The 13,960-nt window shown below is 37.4% G+C and overlaps 1 protein-coding gene across 2 annotated transcripts; it reads right to left on the bottom strand.

Annotated features, from left to right (window-relative positions):
• Window positions 1–205: 205 nt before the first annotated feature.
• Window positions 206–13,714, bottom strand: LOC143887762 (transcription factor UNE12-like). Of its 2 annotated transcripts, none has more exons than XM_077391936.1 (7): window positions 13,131–13,714; window positions 11,788–11,874; window positions 9,522–9,638; window positions 7,170–7,235; window positions 3,171–3,236; window positions 2,010–2,087; window positions 206–693 (listed from the first exon to the last, which is right to left on the bottom strand). In XM_077391936.1, the coding sequence occupies exons 1-7, from the start codon at window positions 13,428–13,430 to the stop codon at window positions 463–465; spliced, it is 945 nt and encodes a 314-aa protein (XP_077248051.1). In that variant the 5' UTR covers window positions 13,431–13,714; the 3' UTR covers window positions 206–462. The 2 variants fall into 2 exon arrangements, with proteins under 2 accessions (XP_077248051.1, XP_077248052.1); XM_077391937.1 differs by having other exon boundaries at window positions 11,788–11,871; window positions 13,131–13,713.
• Between the last annotated feature and the right edge of the window lie 246 nt (window positions 13,715–13,960).

Below are 13,960 nucleotides of genomic sequence, written 5' to 3'. Positions count from 1 at the left end.
TATCCTCTTCCCTTTCCCTGAATCATATCTATTACTATATGATGATGTATTTATATACTCATCCAACCCTTTTAGAAGGTCCCCTCGCCCACTATCTAAAATACAAAAAAACAGCCCCCCACCAACAAAAAGTGTTTAGGTAATCCACCACTACCCCCACTCACAAAAAAAGGATGAGCCAGCAAAAGCTTTGACAATTCTCCTCTTCACACACTCAAACATAGAATCATAAGAGGAATATCTGTATTTTTTTCAGGCATGACATTACACCATGTTTGACAAAATGATAAACAAAAGAAAAGAAAAGACCAAAAAGAACAAAACAAAATACAAAATATGGCCTCTGACTTTGATAGCAACTAGGGAGGGTTAGAAACTATCACTGTCGAAGGATGGTTATGTCGGGCCTGAGCGTGTAGGAGTCGTTGTGGGCACGTGCAAACACGTATTTTTGTTCTAATTTTATGAAGGGGCATTGGGTTCAGGCTTGATGAGTGTGGGAACGTCGGGTTGGTGAGTTTGGTAAATGGCGGAGGCGAGAGAGATGGGCATCATGCAGAGGGCTTTTGATTGGAGGAACTGCATAGCGGCACCCACATCTTCTTCCATGAGCTTTGCTACTTGACGTTCAGTACCATCGGTCGACCACTTCTCCCACGCATGCAGGTTGCTTCCACCCTCACTTGCCTCCCCCTTAGTTTCAAAAAATTACAAGAAATGAAGAAGAAAAACAGACAGCATACATCCTGTGCTCACTATGAAGGATATTACAAAGTTCTGATTCAGGAATAATTCAGCAAGGGAAATCCTTCTTTATATACAGACATGCGTATCAACTATACATATATACTTATTTTCCAAAAGATGACAAAACAAAATCCATGGAAGGATTGTTAACTACTACAACACAACAAAAGTCATGGAAGAACGGTTAACTGTATGGGTCGGTTTGGATGCACGTTAAGTAGCAGCAGAAGGAAAATAAAATGACATCATTTTCCAAGTAAAAACAAAGTACAAGTAAAAATCCTACATACTTTCCCTTTCCTCTTGATTTGGGAAGAAACCCAAAAGGCTATTATTAGGAAAATTCCTAGCAAACAAGGAAAGTGGGATGAACACTAAGCACATGGGGAAGGGGAAAATGACCATTTATGTTCCTTCCCAGAGATGCATTATTCCAATCGCAACCAAACAGACTATTGTTTGTTAGATTAGGACGTGAGTTGAATTATCAATACAATGTCTTTTTCAAAAATGTCGAATTTCTTGCTACATTTGAAATAATAATGAGAAATTGATGAATGATTTGTAAAATTCACATAATTTGATAAATTTCGGGCTCAATTGGAAACTTTGAATTTAATTTGAAAATGTGAATTTTTTTGATGAAATTTTCAATTATTGAGAGAAATTTGTAACTATGCTGTGAAGTACTTGTGCATACTTGAGAGACATAAATACAACGAACAAACATCAATGCATACACAGATACAGATGATAATAGTTTACATGTATGCATGCCAAACGTCTTTACAAATTTGCAAAGCTTAATTTAAACAAAGAGATATAAGCAATCTGTGCTACCTATACTGCAAGCATAAGAACATACAAAAGAACATACAAGCCAGCTATCCAGTTTGCAACTGATAGCAATAATGGTGTTGTGAAGTTTCAGAGCTTTATATTTGGAAATCCAATCTCTCAATGGATTTATCAATTTCAAGGCATAAGGACTCATCCCCAAAGGAAAGTAAAGGCAAGCATTGAATAGATTATTGACAGTAGTCATAGATTCAGAAACATGTATCCTACATAAATAAGAGAAATTATACGATGAGTGGGCATATAAACATGTGTTCATCATCCCATCCTTGATATTTGATCCAACAGCAGCTCACTCTTTGAGGAGCTGCTGTTGGATTAAATATCAAGGGTGGTACTTTTATCGTACTAGCTTTACTTGTTTATACGCCCATTCATCATATAGTTTCTCCATAAATAATTACCTCAACGGACTGCAGTGGGATGTCAGCTACAAGCCGCGCCACCGCACCAGCTCCACCCAGTCTGCTCATGCTGAGAACCTGTTGATTCAATAAGGTATGTAACTTAATACAAATATTGAGAAATTATGGAAGACATCAAGGCAATAACCCGAACTCCCATGCCCCTATATCAAAGTAGCAAAAACTCCATTTCATGCAGCAACTTAGAGCCTCAAAATTCAAGTTGCAAACACCTTGTATACTGCAACTCTTTCTAGAAATCATCCAAGGAGATCAACAATTATATACTGTAACTTCTCGAATGTTGATGGACTTGATGGGGGATGAAAAACGAGTTGCACCCACCCTAAAACAGGATGCAACAACTTTGGTAGAATTTTGTTGATCAGAAGCCTACCATTCAATCGAAAATAAAATTAGCCCTCTTGTACAATTGGCATGGTTTCCTTTGACTGATACTCTTATTTCATGTAAAGTTATTTCAATATGCCAGGTTCAATAAGGGTTAGCATGGAAGTAGGGACAAGGTAGGCAACGAAGTGGGTGGTTTGGTATGAGTTGGTAGTAGGTTGGTATGAATTTGGTGAAGGGTTGTTCATGAAAATAAATTTATTTTTTTGTCAGAAGCTTTGATAGAAATTTTTAAATAGGATTTATGGATAAATTAAAGAGTAGTCACAGAAAAAGTTTTTGGAAAACACACAAAAGATTTGTAAATATACATACTACCTAAATGATGAAATCAGTTCATCTTCCCATTTCAAGTACAGAAATGGCTACAGCTAAAATTAAAATGAGTTCTAATGCATTAGACAAATTTCAGAAAATGACCCGGTACCATTACATTATCCCAGTGTTTAAAAATGCGGATTTGACGCGGAACGCGGCCAGGAAAAATCCTTGTCGACTCAACGCGGACGCGGCCAAGAATGCGGTTGACGAGGTTGACGCGGTCATAACTTGGGAGAGTCGAAGGAGTTTAATGACTATGTAGGGCAAAACGGGGAATGCGGATGTGGTGCAATGCGGAACGCGGCCAAGGCAAAAAGGAGTCGACTCGGGGGAGTTCCTTGTCGAGTCAAGGAGTTTTTGAACACTGCATTATCCAAAAAAGGCTATGCCAAAACTCTTTATTCAATTCCAAGAGGAACAACAATTTACCTTGACTTGGAGCCTCAGGAACTTCACATACTCCACAATTTCATCAAGCATGGCTGCTCTATCTGTCTGCACAAGTAAATTTCAATGTACTAATGAGCATAAAGGAATACATATGCTTTTTACCATAGGTTCTAGGAATGATTGCAGGAAACACCGTATAGAAAAATGAAAATGCTCTTGATATAATGAGTAAATAAAGGTGTGCTCGTGGGGTATTATGAATATCCTACTGAGTCATCATCAGACTCCATAGTGGCATAGGGCCGTGGCTATTAAGTGTTTTTTTCTTCACAAGAATAACTGAACCTTATTCTTTTTCTGTTGGTGTGACACCCTCTTTACTGTTAGTTCATGTATACCTAGGTGAAGAGAGCTGGGAGGCTTCATATCATACTAGAAAAGAGCAGGTGAGAATAGAGACCTAGTCCTCGATGGAAGGGCTATCTTCCTAATTAGAATGTTTTAGTGTCTTTGTATGTTCTAAACTTGGATGACAGTATCTGAAACGTAAAATACGGATCCCTCATAAACTCAAAGTGATTATGATAATAGACAAAAAAACAAAGAAATAAAAACCTGAAAGAGGTAATATTTTGTACATATTCTATTGTTTAATCTTATGCAGGTTTCATTATCTTACAGTATTGAACAGATACCCCCATCTCCATCTTCCGTATGTGTCAATGTTTAAATCCATGTAGAATCTTGAAAAGAATGGCCCAGTTCTCACTTTTTATACACTAAGCACAAATATGCTCTAGCCGAGTGCCGGTTCAATTTCCTCCCGAACATTAGTATCATAAATTATTACCTCAAAAGGCACCACTAGAGCATTCTTCAACTATCCTAACTATCCTTCCACCATTTTCTGTCTTGTGACCTATGAAGGACCGTTTGGTTGCCAAAATAGCATTGCTCCCCCTCCTCTAGCTCCCTTGGATGTCTCCCATGCAATAATTGCATGTCTGGTGAGGTGGACAACATCCCGCAAAATTCCTTTCTAACTAAAGCCAATCTAACGGTAAGACCTTTCATTTCCCAAATCATTTTCACAAAAGATCTCCATACTGAGTGCACATGGGTTTCTTAGACCATACCCTTAGGTTCAATGTCAAGGTTTCTCTATAGTGGCATCATCATTCGTTTCTTATCAATCTTCCAAATGAGCAGAATACTTCTTTTTTTTGGCTAGTGTTCGAGAGCATTTTTAAATTAGCCATTAACTAAGAAACTCACATCTTGTTAGAAGTATAAAAAGAACTAGATTTTGTTGTTGAATTTCACCTCCATCTCAAAGAGTATTTGGGGAGAAACAACCATACAAACCTAGTGTGCTTCTTTCATGGCATGCTTTGGTCCTGGGTTTCTTCCTGTGGTCATTTAGCATTAGGAGTCGTGTTTGTATGCAATGTCTTCCCATGGTTGTGTTGCAGTGCAAAACTCTGTTGAAATCCATGGGGTCAAGAATTCAACTTACAATGAGAGAGATAACGAAAGAAGGCATCTAGATCCATATATTTTCTATGGGTACTTTCTCAGGACCTGATGGATGGTCTAGAGAAAACATACAAGGATTGTATGCCACTGTTTGAGATCCTCTCAAAATGGATGCTTTTACACCGGACTTTATCAAGTGTAATCAGGCCGAACTGGCTTTTGACAAGGCAATCTGATCTTTTGGCAGAAGCGTAGTTTTAAAATTTTCTCACTGGATCTTCAAAATAGGTGCGCAATCACATAGATTGTCCATAATTTAACCAAGTGGAAGATGATAGATTCACTGAGAAATTTTGTGCTTGGACTACCAGTGCGTTCATAGCGATACACCCATCAGATCTCAGGCCAAATGAAGATGGACGACCATGATCGAAGCTAGATACTTATGGAAGCTTAGGGAAGAGATTATATTTTTCGCTAGTTACAAAAGTGAAACTCTAGAAGTATATCCATAAACAAACTCTAGGGTTTCCTGAGATTTTCACAATGAGAAGTATACCCCTAAAATCTCTACACTTAAGGGATTATAAAGCAATTCTTCCTCTTTTCAATAATTATAAGGATGTCATTAGAGAACAAATGTGTTTAATATTCAGTATATTCACAATAATGCCATTATCTATTATATATAAAATATCCATTTGTTTTTCACTAAAAGCAACTAAATCGATGGCACAAACTATACTCCAATAAGCTCCTAATTAAGCATCTAGCTAAGCACTAATAAGCTCCCAATTAAGCATCTAACCGAACACTAATAGGCTCCCAATTAAGCATCTAACTCTGATCTCACATACTGAGACCTTCGGGATCGAGCATCTTCGCAATACCGAGGGCACTAAACAAAATCTCCATCTAACTAGTACAACAGCATTCCAAAATCCATCTATCCTGTTTTAGACCCATATGATATATATGGATCAAAATGAATCAACTCCAATCGCACGTGAGCTAGTACCCCAGAGTCTCAATTTACTCCATGCATTTTTCAATTTATCGAGTAAATAATCATTTCACAAAATTCTCTTTTTAAATAAATATATTTAGAAAATAGTTTGTACTTCTCCAAAAAACGCTCGACACCACCAGTGGATAAGAGAACATAAGTGCACACCATGACCGCATCATGACCATAGGATCACAATCAAGGATCCACATTGATGATTAGACCACAAAGTTCATAATATAATATCATGGAAATCTTTTTAAAGCACACTTGATTTTGTATTAGTTTAGCTACTTTCTCAGCAATACCTTATCCAACAAAGTAAATCACAACAACAATTAAGCATATACCAAAGTAGCGATCACTAAACAACTTCTTAACAAAGTGAAGGGTTGCTAAGGGCACAAGTCCTCAACAAGACAAGCTTCTCGCACATTAAGAAGAATAATGATCAATCTTGTACATATAGGCAATGGTCTATAACACGTCCACTATGATAACACATTGTGGCGTAATTTTAGAAAGCCTAAAGCAATCTTGAATTAGGTGTCACCTAATTTCACAACATTGGAAAAGTCCTCATCGACTCAGGTGTTTGTCTCATCTCCGACATCCCATCTTGGCATATTAACAAACATATGTTCATTCTAATCTTCAGAGGAATCATGGCAGCCTATCATCTACGTGTGACCATCCTCGCCCCACTATACAAGGTTGGTCTCGTGGTGTGAGTAGCAAACCATCTTGTCAACGATCATTAGTTCATTAATATTAAATTAAGTAATTGTTGTAGTTCATTAACACGTATCACTACAAACATGAAATAATATGCAAAAACATCTTATAGATAAAGCAAACATAAACACAACTATTAGTATGCATGAATTAGCATGTATTAAGCATATCTATGTAAAATTGACTAAAAGGAGTTGCCAACCCAGTCTAGGATAACTTTGGATTCCCATGCAAACAAAGTTGTCAACACTGGCAGTGATATGATGGCTAACCAGGTCAGATTATTTGAGGAATGGACTAAGTTATTGTGATAGTCGTTTTGGCTTCAATACGATTTGTTCCTTGATCACTTTCTTTTTTGTCTTTTTTTTATAGATTTATTCACTACAAGAAACCTTGCAAATTTATGTTTATTCTTTTGTTCTATTATAAGAAAGGGTGGTAGTCTTCGCATTTTATCTTATAGGTGAGGGGGTTTCAAAACAATTATTATTCATTGGTGGAAAACATTACACATTATTAGAAAGGAAAATTATGAATTTACCTAACTTTGGCAGAAATGGAAATTGTTTCCATACCTTTCAAAATAAAGTTAAAAAGATTAAGGCTCCGTTCCTTCGGACGTAAAAATGGATGTAAAATTTGTTTTATGTTGTAAAAAAGAACATAAAACAAATTTTACGTACGTTTTTACATCGAAAGGAACGGAGCCTAAATCAAAAAAGGAAAAAACTAACATTAATTGTAGATCATATTTTGTTAAGTGCAGAAAATAACCAACATTGCATAGAGTAAAATAGCTATGGTGTAGAGGTAGTGACCTTGTTGGAACTAGGAACTAGTTCTTGCAAAGCTTTCATCCTTTCGGCAATTCTTTCTCTACGTAGCTACATTCATCGAACAAAAGCCAGTAAACTGTCAGAATATAACACTGAAAACATAGCAATAAATTGTGAATGTGCCAGGGCTTTCCAATGTATCTATAAAAAATCCCAAGATTTTAAAATATTGTAGTTTTGTAGTCAGTCTTATGAAACTGAATAAGAATTAACTCATCAGTATCATACATGGACTTGTTGATTGATTTACAGAAATTCAACTTGCTCAGGCTAAAACTACCCAAATGTGCACCCCTTAAAGTATGAGTTTTGTACTCTATGACTAAAAAGACTGATTGCTGGTTTTTCATAACAGCCATGATCTTATGATCTCTTCTAATAGTGCAAGGTAGTCTTTTATCGGAGCTTACAGGATAAAGCTAATAGTGCAAGTTAGTTTCTTCTTAGAAGATACCCCTTGTTCCATCGAGAGTTCACGCTTTTTGGTGGACGATAATGGACAACATAATCAACAATAGTTTAAAACTCCCCTGCGTCATCGTGGACTTCCCCGAGTCGACTCCCTTTTCACTTGGCCGCCTTCCACATTTTCCCGCCGTGTTCCGCGTTTTGCCCTATAGAGTCAATAAAAAGACTCTCCGAGTTATGACCGCGTCAACCGAGTACTCGACTGCGCTGTGCCAAGTCGACTAGGATTTTCTTAGACCGTGTTTTGACCCCATCCACATTTTGAAACATTGGAATCAACACTCAAGATAGGCTCAAAGATCGACACTTCCACTTGGCTAACATATGCTACCTTTGCTCATCGAATGAGGAATCCATATCACATTGTTTCATTCAGTGCAGAACGGCTTCCTGGCTTCCTTCATCTGGGATCAGGCTCCTGTGTGATATGGGATTAATTGGATTTTTCCAAATTCGATACGAGATTTGCTTTGAAGTTGTAGGGCAACAAGTATTGCTTCTCTCGGTCTAACTTTATGGCATCTTACTCATTTTGGTGTCATATAGATTATTTGGATGGAGAGGAATTATAGTATCTTTGATGGCAAATGCACCACTCTATATTTCATGGTAAAGAAAATAAGATTCACTGTGGTTTCTTGTGCTATTCAACATCAATCTTTCTCGGGCTACTTGGTTGACATCACCATAATGAATTGGGACACAATTTTGAGGGGCAACACTTCCAAAGTAAAGGTAGTAGTGACATGGAAACCCTCTCCTAGGAAAGTCATCAAACTCAATGTTGGCATTTGCTCACTTGGCAACCCAGTCCCAGGCTTGGCAGGTATTGTAGGCATTTTTAGGAACAATTTGGATGGCATCATCTATTCTTTCACAGGCCCTATTGGCTTCACGAATTACACCATAACCGAGGTCCGCACATTCTATTGGGGTTTGACCATCTTCATGAACCAGATGGCGGGGGGGGGGGGGGGGGGCAGTTTGAAAGCGGAAAGCGACTCTTCTAGCACTTTGAAGTGGGATAAAGGAATCAATGATGGTCAATGGAGACTAGGCAATATCATTGAAGAGTTTAAAGATATGTGTTTGTATGGAGGGTTCTCTTTTTTTCTTATTCCTAGAAGTACCACCGATTTGGCAGATAACGTAGCCAAATTGGATGCTTCTAGCACCTCTTCCCTTTAAAGGGAACTCCCCTTTAAATTGCATTTGTAATCCTCATTTTTATTAAAGAAATTTCATAGTGGTATCTATTTTTTAAAATAAAGAAAAAAGCAAAATATGCAAAGATGGTTGTATGAGTCTTATGAATAATAAGGTGAGCAGTTTAGTAATAGCAATTAGTTTGTGGATAAAAGGAAGGTAGCCTCAAACTACCAGAATTAGTAGTCCATCCCCCATCTAGTGGAACCCACCATGAGCTGGGCCATTGCTCAAATCGTGACATAGAGATACCAATGCACACTGTTCATTCAATATTTATTCTTGGCCATTTTTGTTTCAACTATCCATTTTCAGGCCCCTGATTATTCTGTTGGAATTTCCTAGTCAATATGCGGTCCGTTCATATTGGACTGGAGCAGATTAAAGGTTCCAGCACACGAAATGTTGCCGGAGGAGATATGGACAGGCCACTAATTCATGTAGTCTAAGAGCTACTAAACAGGGTTTGCTAGTTAGTTTATTAACTAACCAAATCCCTGCTCATTGATGACTATAAATCCACTAACAACTTTTTGTAATTCAACTTATTTTGTGGGCAATATCCATTAAAGCCCATTAACATCTTCACGGGTGAATTTTTAACATCTTCACTGTAAAGTATACACTAAAGAGTGAGTGTGCATAGATAAGTCAGCTTACCCGCTCAGCAATGCTGTGAGGATCAGTAGCTTGCCCTCGTCTTGCTCGCACTCTCGGACGAATGGAAGGTGGGTGCGGGACCCCAACTGTGCCTGCTGTCGATTGGCCATGGAAACTCTGGGGAAAAAAATAAAAAACCACAATTAAATCAGTTTAAAACTAAGAATTTCATAGAGGGTGGTGATGATTTTCAAGTTACATGGATTCATCTGAATAGGCGAAGAATCCGTGTCGGACACGTATCGAAATCCAATACTTTAGGATTGACAGAGACACTTCAAGGTCCCTCTTAATTGTTCTTTTCTGAAGATTGCTACCACAATCTTACAATTATTGCATGTTTTAAGTTTTATCCATCCTAATAAAGTTTTTAATATTTTTATATTAAAATAAACATTATATTTACTGAACGTACTATAATTTTTAATTTTATTACATATAATTAAAAAAAATTAATTATTTTCTATATAATTAAAATTTCAGAATTAATTAAAATATTTTAGCAAATCCACAAATCTTTTTTTTTTGAGATTTGCCGAATCCGACCACTCGAAACCCGTGTCAGGTTCCGACATTTGTACCCGTACTGATGCACCATAATTTTCAAGCTGTTTCCAACTAAATTTCTACCACAGGTGAAAATTTTGCTGAAAATGATAGATTAGTCTTACCCAAAATTAATTTAGACACAATGTGGTTGGTATGCAGATCCTAATGCAGTGTCTAAACCTTTTCATGTCAGACGAGTTTGTCTTTATCGCGCGCTTAATATTTAACTCAACATCAGCAAATGTCGTCCCTGCATTGGACGATCAAGACTGTTTGGATGCAAGGAAAACTTTTATTGGAAAGTTGTTTTAATGAAAAATGAATTTTTCAAAATTTGGTTAAATCATTTTCCATGAATAAGAGAGGTTCAAAAAAAATTTGGAATAATTTTACCACTGTTTCCACAAGCAAATTATGACATTTTCTATTAAAATTCAAGTTTCTCCAACAAAATTCCCGTTAACAATTTACCTCCGACCGGACCTATAACAAACAGCAGAAAATCGCCACGGCATTAAAATTCGTCTAACGAGAAAAAATTGTAACTTCAATCAAAATTTTCAAAAAAAAAAAAATTGTCTTATGAGCATTTTAAGCTGTACCAAACAGGCCCCAGATTGAAAATTTTCCCTGCTTTCAAGGAAAATTGCAAACCTACTAAACCCTGTAATAATTTTTTTCCCCTAAAACCAAATGGCTTATTCATAGAGCTCCCCTCACTTACACAAGAATCTACTGCTACAGTTTTATTGGAGTAACCCAAATGAGATCCTCTATGATGAATTGGCACCAATTGGAGATACCAGATTTGATTAACGGACAGGATCACGTGCCACGTCCGTACACGAAGCAGTGGGCCCTAGATGTCCAAGTTAATTTCTAGGGAGATGATATTTTCACCCCCCCCCTCTGCATTACATGCACACCCCCTTATAACCTGATTTGACGTGAAAAGTGGGCAACTTTATTTCAAATCACGTTATAAGGGGGTGTGCAAGTACTTCAGGGGGTGAAAATATCATCACCCTAATGTCTATCATTTGCAAAAGTGTGTCCCGTATCAAACTTAGCCATATCCGCGCGTGTACGGCAATGACCCTTAGTGCACATTTTTATGCGTGGCAGTTTCGGGCCCACACCCCAAGGCTGATGTACGTAAATAGCTTTTCTTTAGGTTAGCAAACACTCCTTCTTTTTAACAAAAATACCAGAAATACCCCTACCCCTGTCGAAATAGCGCAAGTTTTTCTCTTCTATTTTATTATTGACACTACCATTTTTTATCATAGCAATAACTCAACTAGTCTTTTATTATTTTTACATATCAGAAATACTCCTACGCCCTGTTAAAACAGCACAAGTTTTCCTCTTCCTTCTTATAATTGGCACTCCATGTTTTAATAATTCTTCCAGTAACTCAACTTGTCTTTTATGACTTTCTGACAGCTGTCAAATGTTATCACAGTTCCCAAAAATGAAAAGAAAAGCTGAGTTTGTGCAATTATTAAAACACGGTAGTGCCAATATCAGTAGCCTATATTAATTCTACAATTAAAAAAGAAAGAAAGTCCCCTCTTTGCGATGGCAAATTTCTCCCTATGAAGAAAAAATAACAAAACAGGGAAATTCTCAGCTATTTATTTATACTTTTATAATAAGAATCTTATGTTCAGTTAGGAAAGGGAGTGTCATTACCAAAACAAGGGAGTGTAAATACCTGAGGAGTATTAGGCCGTACTGAGTGAGGCTGTACGTGTCCAAAACCCGGAAATAAACTCGTCAAATTCATCGCCTCTCTTTCCTGCTTAAGAAAAAAGAAGAAATTTCCACCTACTTATTTTGGCCATTTCCACCCATCTCTTTTATCCGTAGAAATTCATTATTTAAAAAAAAAACAACAAAATGAAATGATATTTTGTCTTTTCCTAAAAATTGATATCATTTCACTAATAATAAAGGTGACAACGCAGAATAACAGATATGCCCTTGGATTGTTCTCAAATGACACATTTCCCCTTCCCCTACTTGAAATATAATAAAAAAAAGTATAAAACAGTAAAGGACTCCAATGTCATTTTACAAAATGCTCAGCCTATATTTCAGATTTGGACAAGCGTACGGAATAAACGCTTCCTGAAATTCTCCAGCTTTAAACTCAGAAATTTAAGTCTATAACACTAGCTGAAAAACAGGAAAAAAGGATATGCATGCCCTTATGAGAAAACCCAGGGGCATAGATGTCATTTGGTACCTGGAATTCCCCAGTTTTAATTTTAGTGAAAAATACACTTAGAGCCCCCAAGTAATTTTCAGCACATTCAACTTAACCCCTAATATTTAAAAAGTTACATGTAGACTCCTGTGGTTTCAATTTGTGTAAGGTAGACCCACAGATTGAAGGATTAGGATGATCGTATGCAGCTGAATTTTTGGGCACACTCTATCCATGTCATGGCCCATCAAATGAACGCTTTAGATCATCCAAACAATATGGGCCCACTCTGGGTTTGGTAGTTTTGGATTCAGGTATGGGGTTTGGGCCCACTACAAAAAAAATACAGTGGGCCCACATTGTTTGGATGATCCAAAGTGTTCATAATCCTGGGCCCTTGACATAGATAGGGTAAATATGAGCTCCATAGTATCATCCTAACCCTCCAACATGTGGACACAAAACGTCAATTGAAGGGTCTACCTTACACAAATTGAAACCACAGGAGTCTACTTGTAACTTTTTAAACATTAAGGGTTAAGTTGAATATGTCAGAAACCACATTCAACTTAACCCCTAAGTGTATTTTTCCCTTAATTTTAAACTCAGAAATTTCACTGTAGCTGAAAAACAGAAAAAACCAAAAAAGAAAAACAAAGAAAGGGACATGCCTGTCCTTCCGAGAAAACCCAGGGGCATATATGTCATTTTCTACCTGAATTTCTCCGGCTTTAATAAACTCAGAAATTTAAGCCCAACGGCTAAAACTAGCACCCAAAAAAAGAAAAAAAAGAAAAGGAAAAGTCACAAAAACCTAGCCAAAAAAGACATTTAAGAATCCCACTTACAATCTTTCCAGAAGCTTTCCCCTCCACATCATCGCGAAACCGCTTACCACTACCCGAAACCTCTTCCGGTTTTAAAAAACCACCATGCCCTTGCTCCAAACTCAACCCTAACGGATAAACCGCTCCCTGAAAACCACCTCCGGCGACCTGGCCGGAACCCTCGCCGGAGGATCCAAGTTGCAAGACCATCGATGAAGTTCCCGCCAAATTAGTCTCGGTTACCGGCTCGGTGCCGGAGTAAGAAGGCATGGCGAGGAATTGCTCTAAAAAATCATCGTTTAATCCTTCTGAAGGATTCATAATCTGATGAGGGAATTCTTTTATAAGAGATAGAGATTTTAAAGTTAGGGTTTTTAAAGAGGAGGAAAGAGTTAGGGTTTTTAAAGGGCATCGAACGGGAGTTTCGAAACGGAGGGTTTGTTTGTCGGCGAAACGGGATACAGATTCGTAGCCCGATAAATCGGAGATTTGGGGATTTCGAGAGAGTTTAAATAATGAGAGAGAGATTGTGAGGGAAAAAAGAGAGAAATTCTCAGGCTTTTTTTTCTTCTTCTCTCTCTCTCTCTGTTTTGGTTCACAAGCTTATAAAAAGAGTGGAAAGAAAAAGAAAAGGAATCAAAAAGTTAGTTTTTTTATTTTTTTGGGCGTTAATATTTTCACCCCCCCTGCATACGCATTCACTCCACCTTTAACGTGATTTGAAGTAAAAAACATTAAAGTTGCCCACTGTTAACGTTATCAGGGGGGGCGAATGCGTACTGCAAAGGGGGTGAAAATATCATCTCCCCTTTTTTTTTTTCAGGGGAGGGAATGGTAATGAAATTACAACT

Source organism: Tasmannia lanceolata, unplaced genomic scaffold, assembly GCF_043159265.1.
Source record: "Tasmannia lanceolata isolate RefF3 unplaced genomic scaffold, GAP_Taslan_0.1 ptg000012l, whole genome shotgun sequence".
Classification (NCBI taxonomy): domain Eukaryota; kingdom Viridiplantae; phylum Streptophyta; class Magnoliopsida; order Canellales; family Winteraceae; genus Tasmannia; species Tasmannia lanceolata.
The sequence above is the reverse complement of the archived record's forward strand: the minus strand, read 5'-3'. Positions and strand labels throughout refer to the sequence as shown.

What these genes read in the sequence shown, in the direction of transcription:
- LOC143887762 (XM_077391936.1), bottom strand. Translation starts at nt 13,430, where the DNA reads ATGAATCCTTCAGAAGGATTAAACGATGATTTTTTAGAGCAATTCCTC. An exon ending in GGAAAGCTTCTGGAAAGATT is followed by an intron (nt 11,875 to 13,130) that starts GTAAGTGGGATT and finishes TTTTTTCTTAAG; the next exon opens with CAGGAAAGAGAGGCGATGAA. An exon ending in CTCACAGCATTGCTGAGCGG is followed by an intron (nt 7,236 to 9,521) that starts GTAAGCTGACTT and finishes CGATGAATGTAG; the next exon opens with CTACGTAGAGAAAGAATTGC.